An 18,666-nucleotide genomic window follows, 5' to 3' on the forward strand; every position below is an offset into this window, starting at 1 on the left:
GTAAGTATGTATCTCAAGCATTCTATGTATTGTGAGACATTAGAGTTCTGTTTTCGATAGAGTAGAAGAATATTTTGTGTTCCATGGGACATGTTGTTAACCAGTTCATATTTGACTGCATTTAGTGAAGGAAAATATTCAAAATCTCCAACATTTACAGTATTTTGTGTGCAGATTGCCATACTTGAATATTTATCACTGACATGGTCTTGACGGTACAGTTTGAGGGTCGAAGTGTATCAATAATTTCATTGTCAGAGTCAGAGGAGAGCAATTGAGTTTCTGTTAAGGCTATAACATCACTAGCAAAAAGTCGTGAATCACTTTTCATGTCAATGCAATGTTTTTTAAGAGATCTGATATTTAAAAGTGTTATGGTGACAGCATTACTATGATGTTGCAAAGTAGTGGTTGGATGACTAACAATACATTCTTTCCTTAATCTTTCATATTCTTCAAGAACCTTTGGGTTTGTTTTCACATGTTTACTAGCAATCTCTCCTAAAATATGCAGACCTTGTAACGAAGTTGCTCTGCTTAAGGCAACATAAATTTGTCCATAGTTAAATGATCTCTGATTTACTAACTCCATGCTGACTACTACTTCATCAAGTGTTAAACCTTGAACTTTATGTACAGTACATGCCCAAGCTAGTGTCACAGGAAATTGTACTCTCTGTATTTCTGGGGATGATGGTTTACCTGGTCTTATTTTAATCTTCACCAAAACAGGTTCAATTGGGACAACTTGATGTTCTCTTGCCAACAGGTTGCTAGTAGTCTTAAGAAGATTTTTACCAGCATTTGGATCATCAAATTTAATGTAAACAATGGTTGGTTTCTGGTTAGTTGGATTGACATCAACTTTAAACAGTTCCCATTTGTCCATTGATAAGTCTGTCTGCAATGCTAATATTGCTTGTCAACATTACTCTGGCACCTTCCTTGATGTGAATTACTAAATCAAGTCCACCTGTTTCAGAACGTTTCCTTGCAAGAACTTTATCAATATCTTGTTTCTCACATTTGGTGGGAATTGATCTTTAGCTTTTAGAACAAACAATGGTCCAGCAAGTTGTTCTAATTTCTCATTATTGTGTTTGTTAACTGGTGAGTTCTCTGCCCAAATATGGAGTGCATGTGATGGGTAATTAGGGTCATCTGGGGATACTGATCTTGATTGGATTACCTTTATATCATCTTCTGTCTGGTTAGCAGTTCTTATTCTGTTAAGAAGTTCAATAAATGCTTTATCATTTCTTTGTCTCATGATTTCTACGAGTTCTATCATTTGGAATACTCTCCATGGATGGCATAAATTATAAATATTATTTCTGTAAGTATCAAAAACAAACTTCTTACGTATTGGTGGTAGTTGACAAAGATCACCTACGACTATGATAGAGATTCCTGCAAATAACAGAGAACTTGGTGTACCAAATATATCTTTTAATCTCTGATGAATATTAAGCAAAGTTGTGTTTCCTACCATAGAAATTTCATCAACAACAATAAGCTTTAACTCTGACAATGTTAATCTTAATTGGGTCTTTCTTTGGTCAGACAATGGTGGTACAATATCACCAGCTTCTTTAGGAATAGCAAGACCAGTATTAATTGTTGTTCCATCAATATTTATTGCAGCTACACCTGTGGGTGCCATTAGCAATACAGTTGGTAACTCAGGGTTAACAGGAGGGTGTCTAAACGTCTTAACTGCTGTATGGTATATTGTTTTAATGACATGACTTTTTCCGGCACCACCACCTCCAGTCAAGAACAGATAGATTGGATCTATGTCAACTGGTTTTAGACTGTTCAAGTTCTTCATTTTATTGCGACACCATGTGAGGAATGTATCATATGCAAGACGTTGTTGTTTGTTTAGTGATCTGATATTTTGACGTAATAGATCATCAGAGATTTCTGTTGGTTGGTGATAAGTTGCAATAGCTCCAGGTGTGGATTCATTATTACATTGTGCTGGATCAAGATGTGATGGTAACTGTTCATTGAACAATTCATCTTGGTTTACATCATCTGGCATCTCATCTTGTACATCTGCATTTTCCTGATCATTAAGTGCATCAAATGATTGACCAAGGTTGCCTTGGTTAGCTTTAAGTATGTCAAATGCTTCGCTAATGGCATCTGCATCAGGTTCAAATATTGATCTGTTGAGTTGTACAATTTTTTGAACATCTGCTTCATAAAATTTGGATGTATATGTTTGGTTGAAGCCAACAAATTATTTTCATGTCGCCATGGGTAATATAGCATAAGTAGGTGATGGAAGTATAATTCTGGTTGTTTCTTTTTATTTGGTGTATGGTATCTTAACACTTTCACTTTTCGACGTTTCATGTACTCATTTTTGTTAAGCAATTTGATTGTTTTTGGTAGAGCTTGTACTCTATTGGTGATTGTACTTTGGTTTTCAATTATGTCATCTGTTAAGATATCTGGCTGGCCATCTTGTGTTTCACAGTCTAGTTTATAATCTTTGTAATAGTATGCTGCAAATTCTGCAAGGCACATGCTATCAACTAGAGCTATAGATGTTGGTCTAATGACATAACGTTCAACAATATTTGATTTAAATATATCTGTACTATCATCATCTAGATCATCAAGTTCTTCCTGAGTTTTAGTCATCCGGACCCTCTGTTCTGGGAGATTTGTGTTGACAAATACTGTTCTTGGAAATATTTTCCTCAACCAAAGTTCAGGCATTGCTCGGTAAACACATTCTTGTGAGCTCACTTCTCTGGTGGATAGAAAGGCAGCACCAACTTTTTTCAAGCCTTCTCTAATGCTCATATTGGCAGCTTTTGCCTCTTTTGCTGCATTCATAATAGCTTGTGAACATTCAGTCTCATCTTTAGTAAAGTACGAGCATACATATGTTATACATTTATAATGATTGAATACAGGTTGCAAGTCAACATTTGCTGCAAAGCCCTTCATACCAGCAACAAAATAATTATTAATAAAACAGCTATCTACAGGTCTTTTAAGATGTAGCTCAAAGTCTGAATCAGGGGAAATAGATAATGCCCAGTAATATTGCTCTTCAGTGATATCCAAAGACTTTAAAATATCTGAGTCACTTAATGAGGCATCATAAGTTGTTTTGGATGGGTTAAGAACTTCATCAATTTTTTGTTTGACTGGACTTAAGATTTGCATTCGTCTTTCAAGCAGGTTAGTTTTCGCTTGTTCATCTAATTCATCACTCAGAGGTTCTGCTACAATTGTTCTGTTTGTGAAGAATTGCCCAAAATTAAATCTGCAACTAACATTTTTGTATTTTCTGCAAGTTTTGGAGTGATTGTGTTTTTGATATGTTTTGACTAACTCATGTAACTCTGGTTCTATGTTTTTATCTGGAAGGTTGGCATGTACATGATTATCAATGAATTGTATATAAGCCTCCTTGCTATCAGAGGTTAACTTAGGGCAATCAGAGGTCCAGATTAAAGCATGTAAATGAGGTGATCCTCTCATTTGGAACTCAATACGAAGTGCATAGTACATTATTTTGCCAATTGGGTTATTTGCACGAAGTAAAACTTCAGTGAAGAAAGTTTCAACTCTATGTTGGAAGTGTTTTGCAACAACAACAGGATTAAGATTCAACATTGAACATCTATCGTTGTAAGATAAAGCCTGAATTTCCTCATCTGTGATGTCATTACCTTGTGTTTTAGCAATAATTTGAAATAATTCTGTCCATCTAAGATCAGCACATGACAATGTCATAAACCATGTTGGGATGCCTAATTGTTTCACCATTGCTACTACTTCATACATAAATTTTTGCCAATATGGTGGTGTACCTGGAATCTGTCTTAAAAATAAATATGCTTGGTCTTGACAAATCAGCCCTTTTAATTTATTTACATTTGATTTTATTTCAGATGCAGTGACAGGTTGTCCTTGTATTTTTTTCATGGCTATGTTAATACTGTCAGATACTTTCTTTTGTTCTGTTATAAACTGGGCAAAGAAAAGGTATTCCGGGTTGGTTGCAAACCTTCCACTATAATGTAAAAGTCTAGCATTGAAGTATTTTACTGGTGACAATTTAATTGTCCGTTCATGTGTGAAGCCAAATCTACCTTTTGGAAACAGTACAGGAAATGCAAGCTCTTCACAATTTTTATCCATCATTAATGAAACAGGGTGTTTGTTTTCACCAGGTGCAATGTTATACACTTCATTGCCTAATGAGCAATTTTTACTGTTTTGTGTTATTGCAATTGGGTAATCTGGTAATACAGATTGTAAACAGGTCTCATTAGGTGCTTGGCGATACTCATTTAATGGGTCATCCTGTTCTTCAACATCATCATGATCATTTGGATCTGAGACATGATGTTGCCTGTTATCTGACAGATTATTTTTGTTTGTTGTAAGATCATCATGGCATTGTTGCTGCTGAAGACTTGTCACATTATCTCCAAGACTGCTAATATCAATTGTTATGTTATGATACAATGGGTTGTTGACCTTAAGCCAGTTTAAGGCATTCAAAACAACTGAGGGCGTACTGCCTGGAAATAAACATGACCCCTAAATTCAAGCTTCCTTTTTAGCTTCAACATAATGATACCAGATCTTTCTGGTGGACGAGGTAAAATTTTACAGGACTGGTCACATTCAACAGGCACATTACATATTGCTCCTTTTACTTTTTTCTGCTGTCCTTTTGGCATCACAATAATTTTTTCAAAAACTATTCTTTGTGCTAGAAGAATCTGCTCAAGCTTTTCTAAGCACAGCAATTCATTTGGTATGTCATCAACATACATGTCATTACATACGGCTTGACATGGTGTTTTACCCTTTGAGACTTTAGAATGGCATGTTTTGCAAATGTACTGTTTTGATCGAACGATTTGACATTGGTGAACACATTTAGCATGCTATTGTCATATGTAGATTTTTGCAATAAAACAACTGATTTCCTGTACAATAACCGCTGACAAATTGAACATACAAAAAATGGCCCATCTCTTATTTTTGACTTAAATGTTGATATACAGTTATTTAAGTCAGATTGCTTGGACTTGCACTTCTCATATTTCTTCTTCAAATGTTCATCTTTTTTGCAGGATCCATAGAATTATATTTCTTAGCACGTGTTTGAAGGAGAACATTCTTTTTTAAAGGATCCATTGAGCTATATTTCTTAGCACAGTTTTCAAGAAGAACTTTCTTTTTTAAATCACTCATTGATTTGTATTTTTCAGTATTTGTATCAAGAAGGGCTTTCTTTTTTAAAGGATCCATATATTTATAATTTTCTTTCCGCTTTGCCAAACATTGTTTTTTCTCTGCAGGACCCAAATTTGTATAATCACTTTTGCGTTTTCCTGACATTGTTCTTTTCTGTTCAGAGGATTTAAGTTTCTTACTACTTTCTGCCTCTCTGAATTTGACAACTTGTGCGAACAAAATAAAAATTGAACATCGTATGACACATTTTGACATTTTACTTTACTAGAAAACTCGTAGAGTTTATTAATTAAACAATTTGGGGTATCACAAATTTCAAACCAATTTTCCTTAGCATATCATTGTATGCAATAAAATATTTTGTACACATTTTTTATGGTTGAAAATGCAAGCTAAACAGAAATCAGAAAACCACACCAAAAATCCAGTGTTGTTTGCAGTATTTTGTGAGATTAACTTCACAAGTACAGCTTTACTTTGAACAGATAAATACCCTGTTGTCTTGTTGTGTATACTATGTCAACCTCAGCATCAAGAATAAACAATCTTTGTGGGAAGTCTTCCAGATATGTAATATTATTTTTAATGTTCAGGGATTTGTAAATAGGATAGCATTTTCTGCAATAGCATCTCTTGTGGAATCATCCCAGTATGTAGATGATTTAATTGTAGAAAAACAAATAGAGTAAATATATATTGCACACAATTCTGAAAATGTGATTATATCAGCTTCTTTGTGTGATGTGTCCACCAATTCACCTGATTCTACATGGTCATGTTGTGCTATTTGTTGGTTGTTCATTACCAATAACAATTTTAACTCCTTTCAATTCAAACAAAACATCACGATTGTAACAGGTTTTAAAATATTCAGCCAATCGATCGACAGAGGATACTTCTAACAATACACATGTCCCATGTGGTTGAGGCATACCAAAGGAATCTCTTGCATGTGAATCAAATATTTTTAGTGAGCCATTTGGCATCAAATAAACTGACACTGTATTGCATCCAATTGTAACGAGGAATGAATCATAATTTTGTTGCAACAAATTTTGCATAGCACAAGTAAAAGGCACAACATAAGGATTGTCATCATTGATAGTTTGTGCAGGGAGTCCACCAGTGTAACTTTCACTGAACTGAAGATGGTAATTTGTATCAAATACTGTAACCATGTTAGGTAATTCAGTTAACAATAAAAATGTTTGTCTAGATAATCTTGATAATGCAGAATAGAGTTCATTACCAATATCCATAATTACCATAAGATCGTCTGGACATGTTATTGCTGCTTCAGTGTACTTATAAATCAAAGCACATAAACTCATAGCTACACATTGTGTACCTGCATTGGGGCCAAACACTGCAACATTACCCTGACTGTAAGGTGCATGGATAGTTCTAGTTGGTTCAACAAACACCGGTCCGGGGTTTTTTTCAATGTCTCTACTAAGATTAAACTTGCAACAGTTTTTTAAGTGATTTAAGTTTTTAAATTTATGTATTTTACAAAATGTATGTTCCTTGTTGCTTTTGAAAGAGCTAGTCCTAAACATCGATTGTTTTCGAACACACTGTTTATGCATAAACGCTTTTTCCTTCGCCATTTTCGGGGCCTTTTTAAATAACTGTGTAATTGTTGAGAATTTAAGAATCGTTTACGTTCATGAGTTGAAGCATACAAAAAACGATGGAGATGTGAAGACTTGGGAACTTTCTTCCTAATATACTTGCGTAAGCGCCTTCGCAATTCTCTACTTTTCTCAAAAACTCGTGATAGCTTCTTACCTGAGATTCGGCTTGGTTCTCGATCGCGTCTACTATGAAAGTGTCGACGATTTAAAGTTAAAGTCATGAAAGAGTTGCAGTAGTGGTGCTGAAATTTGGCTTTACGAGACCTAACAGTAACATCGAGGCAACTGTACGGTTTGAGGGACTGCGAAGTGCGTATAGTCATGGTAGTCATGCGGTCATCATTTAAATCTATGGGCACTGCAGGTCGATCTAATTGTTTTACATATTTAAATTCTTTGTGATTTTGTCTGTTAATACAATGGACTCTCCAATATTTGTTACAAGCAATTGCAATAAACATCACAAACATAAAACCCATAACATACCATTTATTTATAAAGGTGTATGCTTTTCTTCTTGCAGCGCACAAACCAGGTATACGAGACAGCATTGCCACCGTAACAGAGCTTCTAGATGAAACATATTCACCTCGTATAGACCTGGAATATAAATTGTTATCGATGCTGCTCATATTCATCATCTTCTTGCGAACACTAATACTCATGGTCATAGACATAGTGATAGTGGTTGTCAAATATGTCATACTCATAGGTATAGATTTCTCAATAGATTTGTTATTGGGTTGTCTGTCTGAGCAGCAGAACGGCCTAGTAGTTCGAAATAAGAGCTCTTCATCTTTTAGTGTTGGCCTACTGCGCTCTGTGTGTGCAGTTGTAAGCAGATTGAGCAATATAATAATAGACGTTGTTACAAGCCACATGGCGTTGACGAAGCTACTCATTACTGTAAAACTGGGTAGGCGACTAGGCGACGTGATTACGTGAACAGGGCTCTCACAACGAAATTGATGAATTCCTCAAAAATTTCTAAAAATTTCCCCAGATTTCCGAAGAATTCCTTAGACACAAATAACGTAGTATATATAGTATAACACAAGTATAGCTATTGCGTTATTTACACCTTTTCAATTATTTACCAGAAAATACACTTTAAATTGTTTAAAAATAAATAATTCATACAAAATTTTACATTGGCAGTTATATTGCTACTACAGTGAAATAACGAAAAGTATCTTGGCGTCAAAATATTTAAAACATGTTTTACTCTGTAATTGCATAACATAACATTACACCTTTTGTGCCAATTTGTAAAATACTCTCAAGTCGCGAATAAAACAATGCTGCTTGCCACATGTGACCAATTAGACCAAAATAATCATGTTTAACATAAAAACCAGGCAAAAACAACTGAAGCACGAGTTTCAGCAACATTCGAAAAAATTCCCAAAAAATTTCCCCGAAAAGAGTGATTCCCCAGATCGCTCCCCAAAAATCCACCAATTTCCCCGTTTTGGGGAAATTTCCCCAAATGTGAGAGCCCTGTACGTGAACCGTGGTTGGGTAACTTGGGTTGACTATACCAGTGACTATACAGGCCAGTAGTTTCTTTACGTCTTTACTTCCGGCACGTGCCCGATATAAATTGCGGTGGTTGGCCCAATGCGTTGGTGACGAAATATCGTATCAAAATCTTATTGGTTGACTGAATTCTGGCTTCTTTGCAGTGGCCACGAGGCACGACGAACGGCGAGTTGTTTTTATAGAGCTCCTTACAACTGTTTTTAACGACATGGCACAAAAGAGAAACTCAGGTATGTATGCTAATATACAATCTTGAATATTCAGCTGGTGTAAAGTTCACAACCCTGCAAAAGTCACGCGTTACCACTACCCACGGTTGTTGTGAAGTCGTCTACAACGTTTCAGCTTTGCACTGCTATATAAACCACTGGTGCAATGGTATAAACTTGAACGTTTTCGTATTTTTAGATGCTAATCAAGGATTTATCCACAACTTAAGTCCCATTCGGCTGTCAAGAAGCGGGAAGACCAACTGGTTCGACTTCGATCTGCAAACAAGTCCTTCAAAAGTGCGAAGAGTCTTGGGATACAACACGTCAAGCCATAAACAACTAAAGGAGTTAGAAAATAGTAAATCCCCTGTCGTGCTGGTCAACGCGAAGGAGAATGACGGCGGTCACCTTGTTTTCAACCAGCTATCCTGTGTGCGTGTTGCACCCAATTCGGATGTGGGCTTTGACTACAACGATTCTCAAGAGCCGTCGAATGGTTCGTCCTCAAGATCTTCGCTAGATGTTTCTTCACCCATTACACTGGATCAGGTTTCAACTTTGCGCCCAAATCAAAAGATCAGTGTCAAAGCAGCGATATCCTTGGGCTGTGAAGCACCCAGACAAGTAGCGCTGAAAACGAAGGGGCCGGAGAACTTCGCATTGGTGAAAGATGACTGCGTGCTAGAGGATGGGACCGGCACAGCAACAATACACTTGTGGGATCGTTTCATTGGCATGGTTATTGGTGGGAGAAGCTACCAATTTGACAACCTTGTGGCAAGATCCTTCCAGGGCAGCACGTACCTTTCCACAACTTTCACGTCCACCGTTAAAGAAGTAGAACAAGTTGTTGAAAATTTAATGGGTCCGGAGATGCTTGAAAGCAGAGAATCTGAAGTCACAGTTGACCGATTCGAGATGGTGAGAAAGCTGAACATTTTCCCCGCTTGCAGGTCATGTAATCGCAAAATTGAAGAGCCTTTTACAGGATAGACGAGTCCTAAAGTGCGGTGCGAAAACATGTGGAGCACGCCAACGAAAGGCGACATGTAAAACAAATGCCTCCATCGAGCTGCTTGTGGAGTTACCAGGCGAAGATCAAAAAGAACTTTGGCTTACGGCATTCACTGATGTGATGAATGATCTGCTGATAGGGAAGCCTCAAATTATTTTGAGTTCAACTCCCTCGGATGACATCGAGAAAAGGCTGATTGCTGTTAAAAACATTACTTTCCGATACAATGTGATTAGCAACGTAATTACTAAGGTACTGCACGTCGCTATTTAGTATTTAAGTTTTAACCGTAATTGACTTCTACTGTCAGTCAGTGTGTCATGCACTAACAACTTTTTGACTTAGTTATAAATTTTTTCACCATAACCTGGTGTTCGTGTTCATATCAGCATAAATCCATATTATGTTATTAATTTACTGTTTTAGAGGGGTTAAAACTTGCATGTGAAAAAAAAGTTGATATTCTTGCTTTGTTTATACAATTTTACATCTTAATTATGTTATTAACTATTATTCATTGGATAGTGAAAAAAATTCACATTTATTACTGTAATTTAATGTTTGTAGGCCATTCTGCAAACTAGCATAGTGAAATTTTTGTATTCTGTTGCCATTTACTGCCCATGTTTTACTGTTCATACCTGTCCACTAAACTTTTGTGACAAAAACATTGATATTCTTATTATAAACAATTTTTATTGTAATTTTCTTGTATGATTGCATGGCGACTTTAGTAATTATAATAACTTGTAGGTACACCACGTAAGTATTAAATACTGCAAAGCTTTCGGTCCGTTAACCCGGACCTTCATCAGTGCAATTACTTGAATACACGTTTGCGCGTCACTTAAATATCATGTTAGTCGTGATTAGTTAATACGTCTTAAAGAACATAAGACGAACTGCGAGAAAGGTAAACTGGATAAGTCTGCAGTAGCTCACCATGCATGGACTTATGATCATCGCATTAAATGGAACGATGCTACCATTTTAGCAAACGATAAGTTTACTGTCTCTCGTAAAATGAGAGAATCTATTGAAATTTATAAACATCAAACTATCGTCCAAGAGGGAAAGCAACTTAATAGTACGTGGCGTGCTCTTTTCGGTGTCTCTTAGTCAAATACTTGTCTAGGGCGCGCGCATTAATTAGAACATAATTAAATGAAACCGTTTAATTAATAGCGCGAGCAAACTAATCACGACTAACATGATATTTAAGTGACGCGCAAACGTGTATTCAAGTAATTGCACTGATGAAGGTCCGGGTTAACGGACCGAAAGCTTTGCAGTATTTAATACTTACGTGGTGTACCTACAAGTTATTATAATTAATTTTTATTGTGTTCTGAATGTTAATAGACTTTGTTATTAATCATATATTCATTGGATATTGAAACCTCGTGGTTAAGTACAAATAGTTTGAGATACAGCATTTATTTTGGTGCTTACTCTTCGGTACTTTGTCTCTTTGTCTTTGTTAGATAACATTGACCTCTGCCTGTTACACAAGTATGCATACTCATAAATATCATACTGATACTACATTAAAATACAGATAATTTGCATTGTCGTGGATCAGGAAATGTTCAATTTTGAGCATTGCCCCAGTAGCATACCTCAAGTTGAGGTTTGGGGTAGGTATTGTGATTATGATATATATATATATATATATATATATATATATATATATATATATATATATATATATATACATATATATATATATATATATATATATTATATATTATGATTGTGATTTAATGTTTGTCTTGACAATCTTGATTAAGCAGAATTATAGAGCTTGTTACCAAGATCTATTATCACTATTAGATCTTGTGGCCCAGTTTATTTAAATATACTGAAGCAAAGATTTGAGCATGAACATATTATGAACATGAGACAAAAGCCATTATTTTGTTTCTTGAATAATATGTCTATAAAATCCCTCTACCCAACCCACAAGGAAGTAAATATATTATCACTATTAGATCTTATAGCCCAGTTTCTGTTTTTATACTGAAGCAATGATTTATTGAGCATGATTATTATTATGAACATGAGACAAAAGCCATTATTTTGTTTCTTGAATTATGTCTATAAAATCTCTCTACCCAACCCACAATGAAGTACATATGTACAGTATGAGTATTAGTAATAAAGTCATGCTTGTATACCGCTATTTGTCTGAAACAAAAGCACAGGAGAAAACTACTTCGCATATTTATTTATTACGTGGGTAATATAGTTTGCAATACGTCCATCCACAGTTATTGAAGTAAATGGTTTGGATAGTCGTTTAAAATTCAATGGATCTCATTAACTATGTTATTGTCCACATATACTTGTTGCATCGCAAATACAATAAGATGTCGATGCTGAATATCCGTAATTTTGTAATACTTCGCCATACAGATTGAAATCCCATCATATAAAGATAATAGAAACCTCTGCTAGCAGGGAAAGGCAGTATAATAATTGTAACAAGACTTCCAGATATTTCGTCTAAACTAAAGCCCGTTTCAAAATTGCGCTAGCGGTCCTTCGGTGTAGGCTAACTGATTGTGCTCATCGTGAGTATTTGTATGTAAGAATATCGTTATAAAATATAAATAAATCGCCGTCCTTCGGTGTAGGCTTACTGATTCTGCTCATCGTGAGTATTTGTACATAACTATAAGATGATCGTTATAAAATATAAATAGATCGAATAGTACTTGCCAACCATATAATTCACAATATTTAGCTCTCGTGACAACCGCAGCTTTGAGATCGAGCTAAAATAAGTAATATGTAAACAAAGAGTAAATATATATATTATATTTACTCTTTGATGTAAATGTCCGGCGACGTGGAAATGTAAGCAAACCATAGCAAACCATATGTGAAGGTTGTGCAGGTACCGTGCCTGCAAGGGGGGACAAAATTCTCGACCATAATAATAAAAAAAACGGCCCTGGTTTTAAGAACTCGCTTGCGCATGCGCAATGCGAGTTAATAAACGAAAGGTGTACAAAGGCAATTCACCACTTGCACCGTGGGCGCCACGTGTACTTGACACGTGATCAAAAATGTAAACAATCGCAAAAGTTCGGACTACGGGTCACGCAAACTCTCACGCGATAGTATAGAAAACATTAGTACATTGCACGCAAAAGTTCGGACTATGGTCGCAACTAAAAGATGCGCTTGGGGAACATGTAAAAATGATTCAAGATACCCGCACCTGCATAAGAGAAATAAAAACAATGACCCAATTAAATTTTATCATTTTCCTGGTATTGTACGATCGGCAGAGAGGAGAAGAAAATGGATAATCGCGTGTCACCGAGGTGATAATTTCGTTTGCACGAAAGACAGCTACATTTGTAGTTTACATTTTATCGGTACCAATGGACCAACGAAGGAAAACCCAGATCCTGTGTCCGCCGTCTCGAGCAATGAAAAGGTAATAATATGCATTAAATAAAATTATTAAGTAATGATTTTCGACATGCATTAATGAACGCATCCCAACTAAAAATCGTGTTTTTGTTAAGGCTAAACGATTTGAAAGGAAACGACGTAGCCCTACCAAGAGAAAACAACGCGCTTTTGAGAAGGAGGTTGCTGAGGCACTTTTGAATTTGTCATCGAGCACAGCGAGATCTTCGGAAGAATTATCTCTTGCCGAAAGTTTATTAAATTTGAGCGTGGAAAAAGTCGACGCGATTGATGCAAATGAAGACACTATTAATAGTGAACTTAATGAACTTAATGACAAACAAAGAACAAATAACAAAGAACTTAATGCATTTAACTCGGGTTGTTCTCCGCCGAAAAGTACAGTGAAACATAACAGTACATGTACACAGGTTTGTTGTACACTGCGTACATGGAATTTAAATACACGTATTAATTTCTCAGCACTCAGATGGATTTTATTTTACATGGATTACAATTTATGTCAAAGTGACTCAATACTCGCACATATTTTTGTTATGTAGACTGATATTGATTTGACCGACATTTCGCTGTACAAAGACTCTGAACTGAAAAATATTAAGCGGTTACGAAGGCAGTTGTTTATGGCGTTGGTAGATGATCCAAAAAAAACTTTCCACTACACAGGTATGTTTGTATATATAATCCTTTGAATAAATAATTATATATATTGCATTACATTATACTTCATTATTTTATTTATATTCAAGGTTTAACAAATAAGTCAATACAATTGCTTCTCGGTCACTTGAAGTCAAAGGCAAAGAAGCTAAAGTTGTGGAAAGGGCGAAAGAGTGTTAAACTGAAAAAATCTAAGATGGATAAAAAGCATGTGAAGGTCAGTAAATACCAGTTTGGTATGTTTTGCTTGGTCTTCTTGTTAATATTTGACCATTTTATTTATCTATAGCAAAAAGTTATACAAACAACCCTGAGTATTAAAGAACAGTTTGTGATGACTTTGGTGAGGTTAAAGCGAAGTCCAACATTACTTATGCTGGCCAACAATTTCGGAATATCTGAGTCAACCTGTAGCAGAATAGTCACTACCTGGGTGCTGTTTTTGGAGAAGGAGTTACAGTTCCTGTTACCTTTTTCTACCCTAACTGAAATGGAAGGTTTACAAAGACCAAAGGTTTTCAGACCTTATCCAAATCTTCGAGCTGTAATTGATTGTACTGAATTCTACATTGAAAAACCTTCCAATCCATCAAGCCAACGTAGAACATATAGTGGATACAAGTCAGCAAATACTTTCAAGCTGTTGGTTTCCCTCTCTCCGATCTGTCATTTTAATTTTGTTTCAGAATTATATAGTGGGTCAATCAGTGACAAATCTATAGTGCAAAGAAGTGGTTTTCTTAATGCTTTGGAAGCTAATGACGTTGTCATGGCAGACAAAGGTTTTAACATTCAGGACATCCTCGCCCTTCACCATGTATACTTGTTGGCTCCTCCAATCATGGCAAAGAACAAAATATCTGAACAAGCAGTGACTTTAACCCGTCGAATTGCTCGAGCGAGGGTTCATGTGGAGAGGATGATAAGAAAGCTAAAACTTTTTAGAATTTTAAGAAGCCCAATTCCACTTACTATAAAGCCTTACATAAATTCTATTGCTAAGGTGTGTGCCTATCTGGTCAATCTTCAACCGTCAATTATCAAAGACACAGATTGAAGAAATGAGGAATCTTTTTGTTTTATATGTACATAGAAATCAGTTATATTTTGTATTTACATTTTGGATCTCAAAAATTATGATTTTCCAAATTTAGTGTGGAGTAAAAACTGCATATCCCATTGCCTTTTAATTTGTCTCCTGTATTCTTCAGCGTATTCACAAGTAAACCATTGATGATTTTCATTGACATAATGATTTGGGTTACTTTCATATATGTCTAAATCCTAGTGAAAAAGAATAATTATGTATTATATATATATATACATATATATATATATATATATATATATATATATATATATATATATATATATATAATATATATATGATTCATTTTTATACTCAAATGTTTGCTCACCATTAAAAAATGCTTTAGGAACAATGCATTATATATCCCACAACTGTTACTGTCAATCTGTTGCCTTGGAACCTATTATATAAAAAATTAAGCTGGAAGTGAGATGTGTGGAATAACATAAATATCAGAATGCATACATAATTTTACCTTCAGTACATGATGTGATAGTTGCATGTGTTTTTTTGGAATATTTTTGACAGTGCAGAGGTGATCCAGGTACCTAATTAAAATACTATTCAATGAGGACAACTAATAATTCATATAAATTCTTTATCCAGGGGTTAATGAAAATAGATCATGCTCTTTGATTTCAACATCATTAAGTTTAATGGAGGAATTTGCAATTGGTTCAGAATCATCATCAATTATATAAATGGATCCATCTTGCCCTGTAATCATAGATTTATTGTTGATAAATTTCAAGGTGTGAACAAAAAGAGAAGCAAGATAAAGGTATACAACTTATATCATTAGTCACAAATGAGAAATGTTACCTTTATCTTCACAAGAACCTGCACACGCTTTGGCAGTCTCCGCTTCAGATTTTGAGTGATCTGAAATGGATGAAAATTAAGGAATTTCAATATTCTACAAGAACTTTGTTATGTAGAACTATATTCTTTATTGGAAAGAAGTAATAATTAAAGCATAAGTTCCAAAATTATATGTAATTACCTTCTTCAGTAAAATGTTCAACTTCTAATATCAGCAAAGGTGCAACCTGCCCTATCCAAAACTCCTCCAATTGCAAAATTACATCATTCATGAACTAAATTAGCATCATATGGCACTGTTGCACATTGAATTCCTTTTGTTGTCCACACAACAAAATCACAGAATAACAAGCCACTGACAAACATCTGCATCTGGACTTGATAATAATACTTGCAGCTTGTTTGCAAACATAATTTACTATTGACAATAACACCTCCAATTTCTTTTGAGAGAAATGCAGCCTTGGGATCTTTATCCTTATGCGACCATGGACACTTATATTCAACAGCTACATTGGGGCAACCAGTTATGCACCCACAACTTCTAATGTCATCAAGACTTGCTCCCATGAAAGGTTTTTTAGCTGATATCATGAAGCCACAATGTTGAAGTTGGACATTATGATGCAAATGGCTTTGTACATTCTTGTATGCATTTCTTGCATTTGCTTCATTGTTTAATCCCCATTCCCTAGGATTATTGATGTCCTTGTGCATTTTTTCCCTTGGTACACTAGCTGAAACATTTACAGTCTGTTTTGCCAGTTTACAAAAACCATCAAACTTTCCTTCTCTAATACTGTTTTGCCTGGTGCAATAGTTTTTGCATTTAGATGCCGACAGGAACCCTTGTTTGTGAATGTACCAGTCCTCAGATTGCCATTGCTCAATAGTGGATTCATTTATATTTTTGATTTCCTCATCACTGAATTTCAAATATGCAAGTAGATCATTTGGACTTAGGGATCTGTGTAAATGGAGTAACTTGATAATTTTTTGTGCCATTATACCCAAAGATGGTTTATTCTGCTGGTCAGACAGTGGTGCTTTGGTACAAGCAGGTGAAGTTGGTTTGCAAGGTTCATCTGTTGATAAATATAATTTATTCAGCAGTGGGAAGAGGGGTGATCCAGGATTCAATTCTTTCATTCTCGACGTAAATCGTGCAATTTCCTCGTTGTCTACGGGTTTCTGAATTTGCCTTGGATCAAAATCTTTATTTTGGAGCCACTGGTATGGTCTTTTCTTTGCTTTAACTGCAGGTGCAATCCTATCCTTCGTAATATTTAACTCCTTCACAGGACAAGGCTCTGTGTTCACGCGAGGTTTTCTTGTCCATTTACAAGGTCCGCTTGTCACGCTATCCTCCTCACGGGTGTTCAACAAATCCTCGAGCGAATACATTGCAGCGGCTATATGTTTGCACCCACCATCCCTGCCTCCTTTACATGTACAAAACGCATCTATAACACTACCACGATTTGGTCCACGACCTTCTAAAATAAACCACAGTTCGTAAAACCTTTTGCCGTCGTCAGTTGTTGATTTCATGCTTGGCTGCACTTTACCAACGTACACATGAACTCCACAATCTTGTAAAGTTGTTGCTTGTAACGAATGGACATAACCGTTTACAAACAGTCTGTAATCATCGTATGACTTGTATGAAGCAAGTCCTTGCTTATCATATACGGTGGAATGATATATTAAATGATTAAATATATCGTACAATCCAAATGGGGGTGACTGGACGAAGTTGTTCTCTGTTTTCATGGTAAACGGGTCGTTTATTTGAATATCATGAATAAATAATCGACGCTCCAGACTTTCTTTATGGTCATCCTTTGTAAAATTCGGATCAACTGGCAACCCCATTTTTTCGACAGAAGATGCAATATTGATTAAAGTAGGTTTTAGATGGCCGCTTACGGTAACGCCGTGATCCGATAAATATTTTTGAAGCTCTTTCACGCTCATCGCTTTGAACTTATCATCTATGTTTTCGCGCGACATCATATATATAGATATATATCTTTTTTAATCAAACAGAATAGAAAATTTGAACAGCACAAGTTTGAAAAAACTACGGAACAACCCAATTTGCGTGCAATGTACTAATGTTTTCTATACTATCGCGTGAGAGTTTGCGTGACCCGTAAAGTCCGAACTTTTGCGATTGTTTACATTTTTGATCACGTGTCAAGTACACGTGGCGCCCACGGTGCAAGTGGTGAATTCAATGGCGACATGTCACATGCATGCCAGAATATTTGGCAGAATAATTATCACGCATGCATGCATTTCTTTGTAATTCGAAGAGTCCCCAAGTAGCGAATCACCGGATTTTGAAGTGCATTGATGGTGTCATCACTGATTCCAACTAATTAGTATGCAAATTAACTATACCATGGTAACATGGCCGCTCAAGCGTGTATCTTTATTCATATTATGAACCCACCAAGCAATTGAAAATGGAACGACTATGGACCAAATTAAAACAGTTTTTGCCAACTATGCGTCTTTCTGAAGCGAGAAGTTCTGATGAGTTGAAACCCAAACAAAGTACGAAGGTCGAAGTCAAATACCAACATATTCCAGATGCCGAAGAGGCAGCCGTGAAAGACAATCTTTTCAAATCTCGCTCAATCGACGAGATTCTGGATGATATAGGATTGAGGCTTCTTCATTGGAAAGTGTTTGTATTGCTTTGCCTCGTATATATGACATGTGGTCTGGGAACAGCCATATTACCCGCTATACTTCCGAGTTTGAAACCAGACTGGAATATCTCTTCAATTATGGCTGGGGTATTGACAATCTCTACATCGGCCGGAAAGAGCGTTGGGACAATATTTTGGGGTTGGGTGTCGGACAAATACGGTAGAAAGCGTTCAGTTATCGGCGGTGCCGCGTTCATACTTGTTTTCTCATGTGTGAGCGCGTTTTCAACGAACTATTACTGGCTTTGGATAAACCTTTTCTTCGTTGGCTGTGGACTGTCTA

General features: G+C 35.9%; 3 protein-coding genes and 1 long non-coding RNA gene across 4 annotated transcripts; 1 reads left to right on the forward strand and 3 right to left on the reverse strand.

The window, feature by feature from the left end:
• Positions 1–958: 958 nt before the first annotated feature.
• Positions 959–4,814, reverse strand: LOC114537203. The gene is made up of 3 exons (XM_028558339.1): positions 4,649–4,814; positions 2,369–4,556; positions 959–2,174 (listed from the first exon to the last, which is right to left on the reverse strand). The coding sequence occupies exons 1-3, from the start codon at positions 4,812–4,814 to the stop codon at positions 959–961; spliced, it is 3,570 nt and encodes a 1,189-aa protein (XP_028414140.1).
• Positions 4,815–13,913: 9,099 nt separating this feature from the next.
• Positions 13,914–14,892, forward strand: LOC114537197. Its single transcript, XM_028558328.1, has 2 exons — positions 13,914–13,968; positions 14,041–14,892. Exons 1-2 carry the CDS (start codon positions 13,948–13,950, stop codon positions 14,806–14,808), a joined length of 789 nt encoding a protein of 262 aa, XP_028414129.1. The 5' UTR covers positions 13,914–13,947; the 3' UTR covers positions 14,809–14,892.
• LOC114537198 lies at positions 14,892–15,391 on the reverse strand. The gene is made up of 3 exons (XR_003688562.1): positions 15,317–15,391; positions 15,170–15,241; positions 14,892–15,035 (listed from the first exon to the last, which is right to left on the reverse strand). It is a non-coding gene; the product is annotated as an uncharacterized LOC114537198 (long non-coding RNA).
• A 524-nt stretch (positions 15,392–15,915) lies between these two features.
• LOC114537204 lies at positions 15,916–17,676 on the reverse strand. Its single transcript, XM_028558340.1, has one exon. The coding sequence runs from the start codon at positions 17,674–17,676 to the stop codon at positions 15,928–15,930; it is 1,749 nt and encodes a 582-aa protein (XP_028414141.1). The 3' UTR covers positions 15,916–15,927.
• Positions 17,677–18,666: the final 990 nt, after the last annotated feature.

This window comes from Dendronephthya gigantea, unplaced genomic scaffold, assembly GCF_004324835.1.
Source record: "Dendronephthya gigantea isolate DGI-Jeju-01 unplaced genomic scaffold, DenGig_1.0 000153F, whole genome shotgun sequence".
In the NCBI taxonomy this organism is placed as follows: Eukaryota; Metazoa; Cnidaria; class Anthozoa; order Malacalcyonacea; family Nephtheidae; genus Dendronephthya; species Dendronephthya gigantea.

What these genes read in the sequence shown, in the direction of transcription:
- LOC114537203 (XM_028558339.1), bottom strand. Translation starts at nt 4,814, where the DNA reads ATGTATGTTGATGACATACCAAATGAATTGCTGTGCTTAGAAAAGCTT. An exon ending in TGTTGAATGTGACCAGTCCT is followed by an intron (nt 4,557 to 4,648) that starts GTAAAATTTTAC and finishes GTTTATTTCCAG; the next exon opens with GCAGTACGCCCTCAGTTGTT. An exon ending in AAATTGCTTAACAAAAATGA is followed by an intron (nt 2,175 to 2,368) that starts GTACATGAAACG and finishes ACAACTCAACAG; the next exon opens with ATCAATATTTGAACCTGATG.
- LOC114537197 (XM_028558328.1), top strand. Translation starts at nt 13,948, where the DNA reads ATGGATAAAAAGCATGTGAAG. An exon ending in TGGATAAAAAGCATGTGAAG is followed by an intron (nt 13,969 to 14,040) that starts GTCAGTAAATAC and finishes ATTTATCTATAG; the next exon opens with CAAAAAGTTATACAAACAAC.
- LOC114537204 (XM_028558340.1), bottom strand. Translation starts at nt 17,676, where the DNA reads ATGTCGCGCGAAAACATAGATGATAAGTTCAAAGCGATGAGCGTGAAA.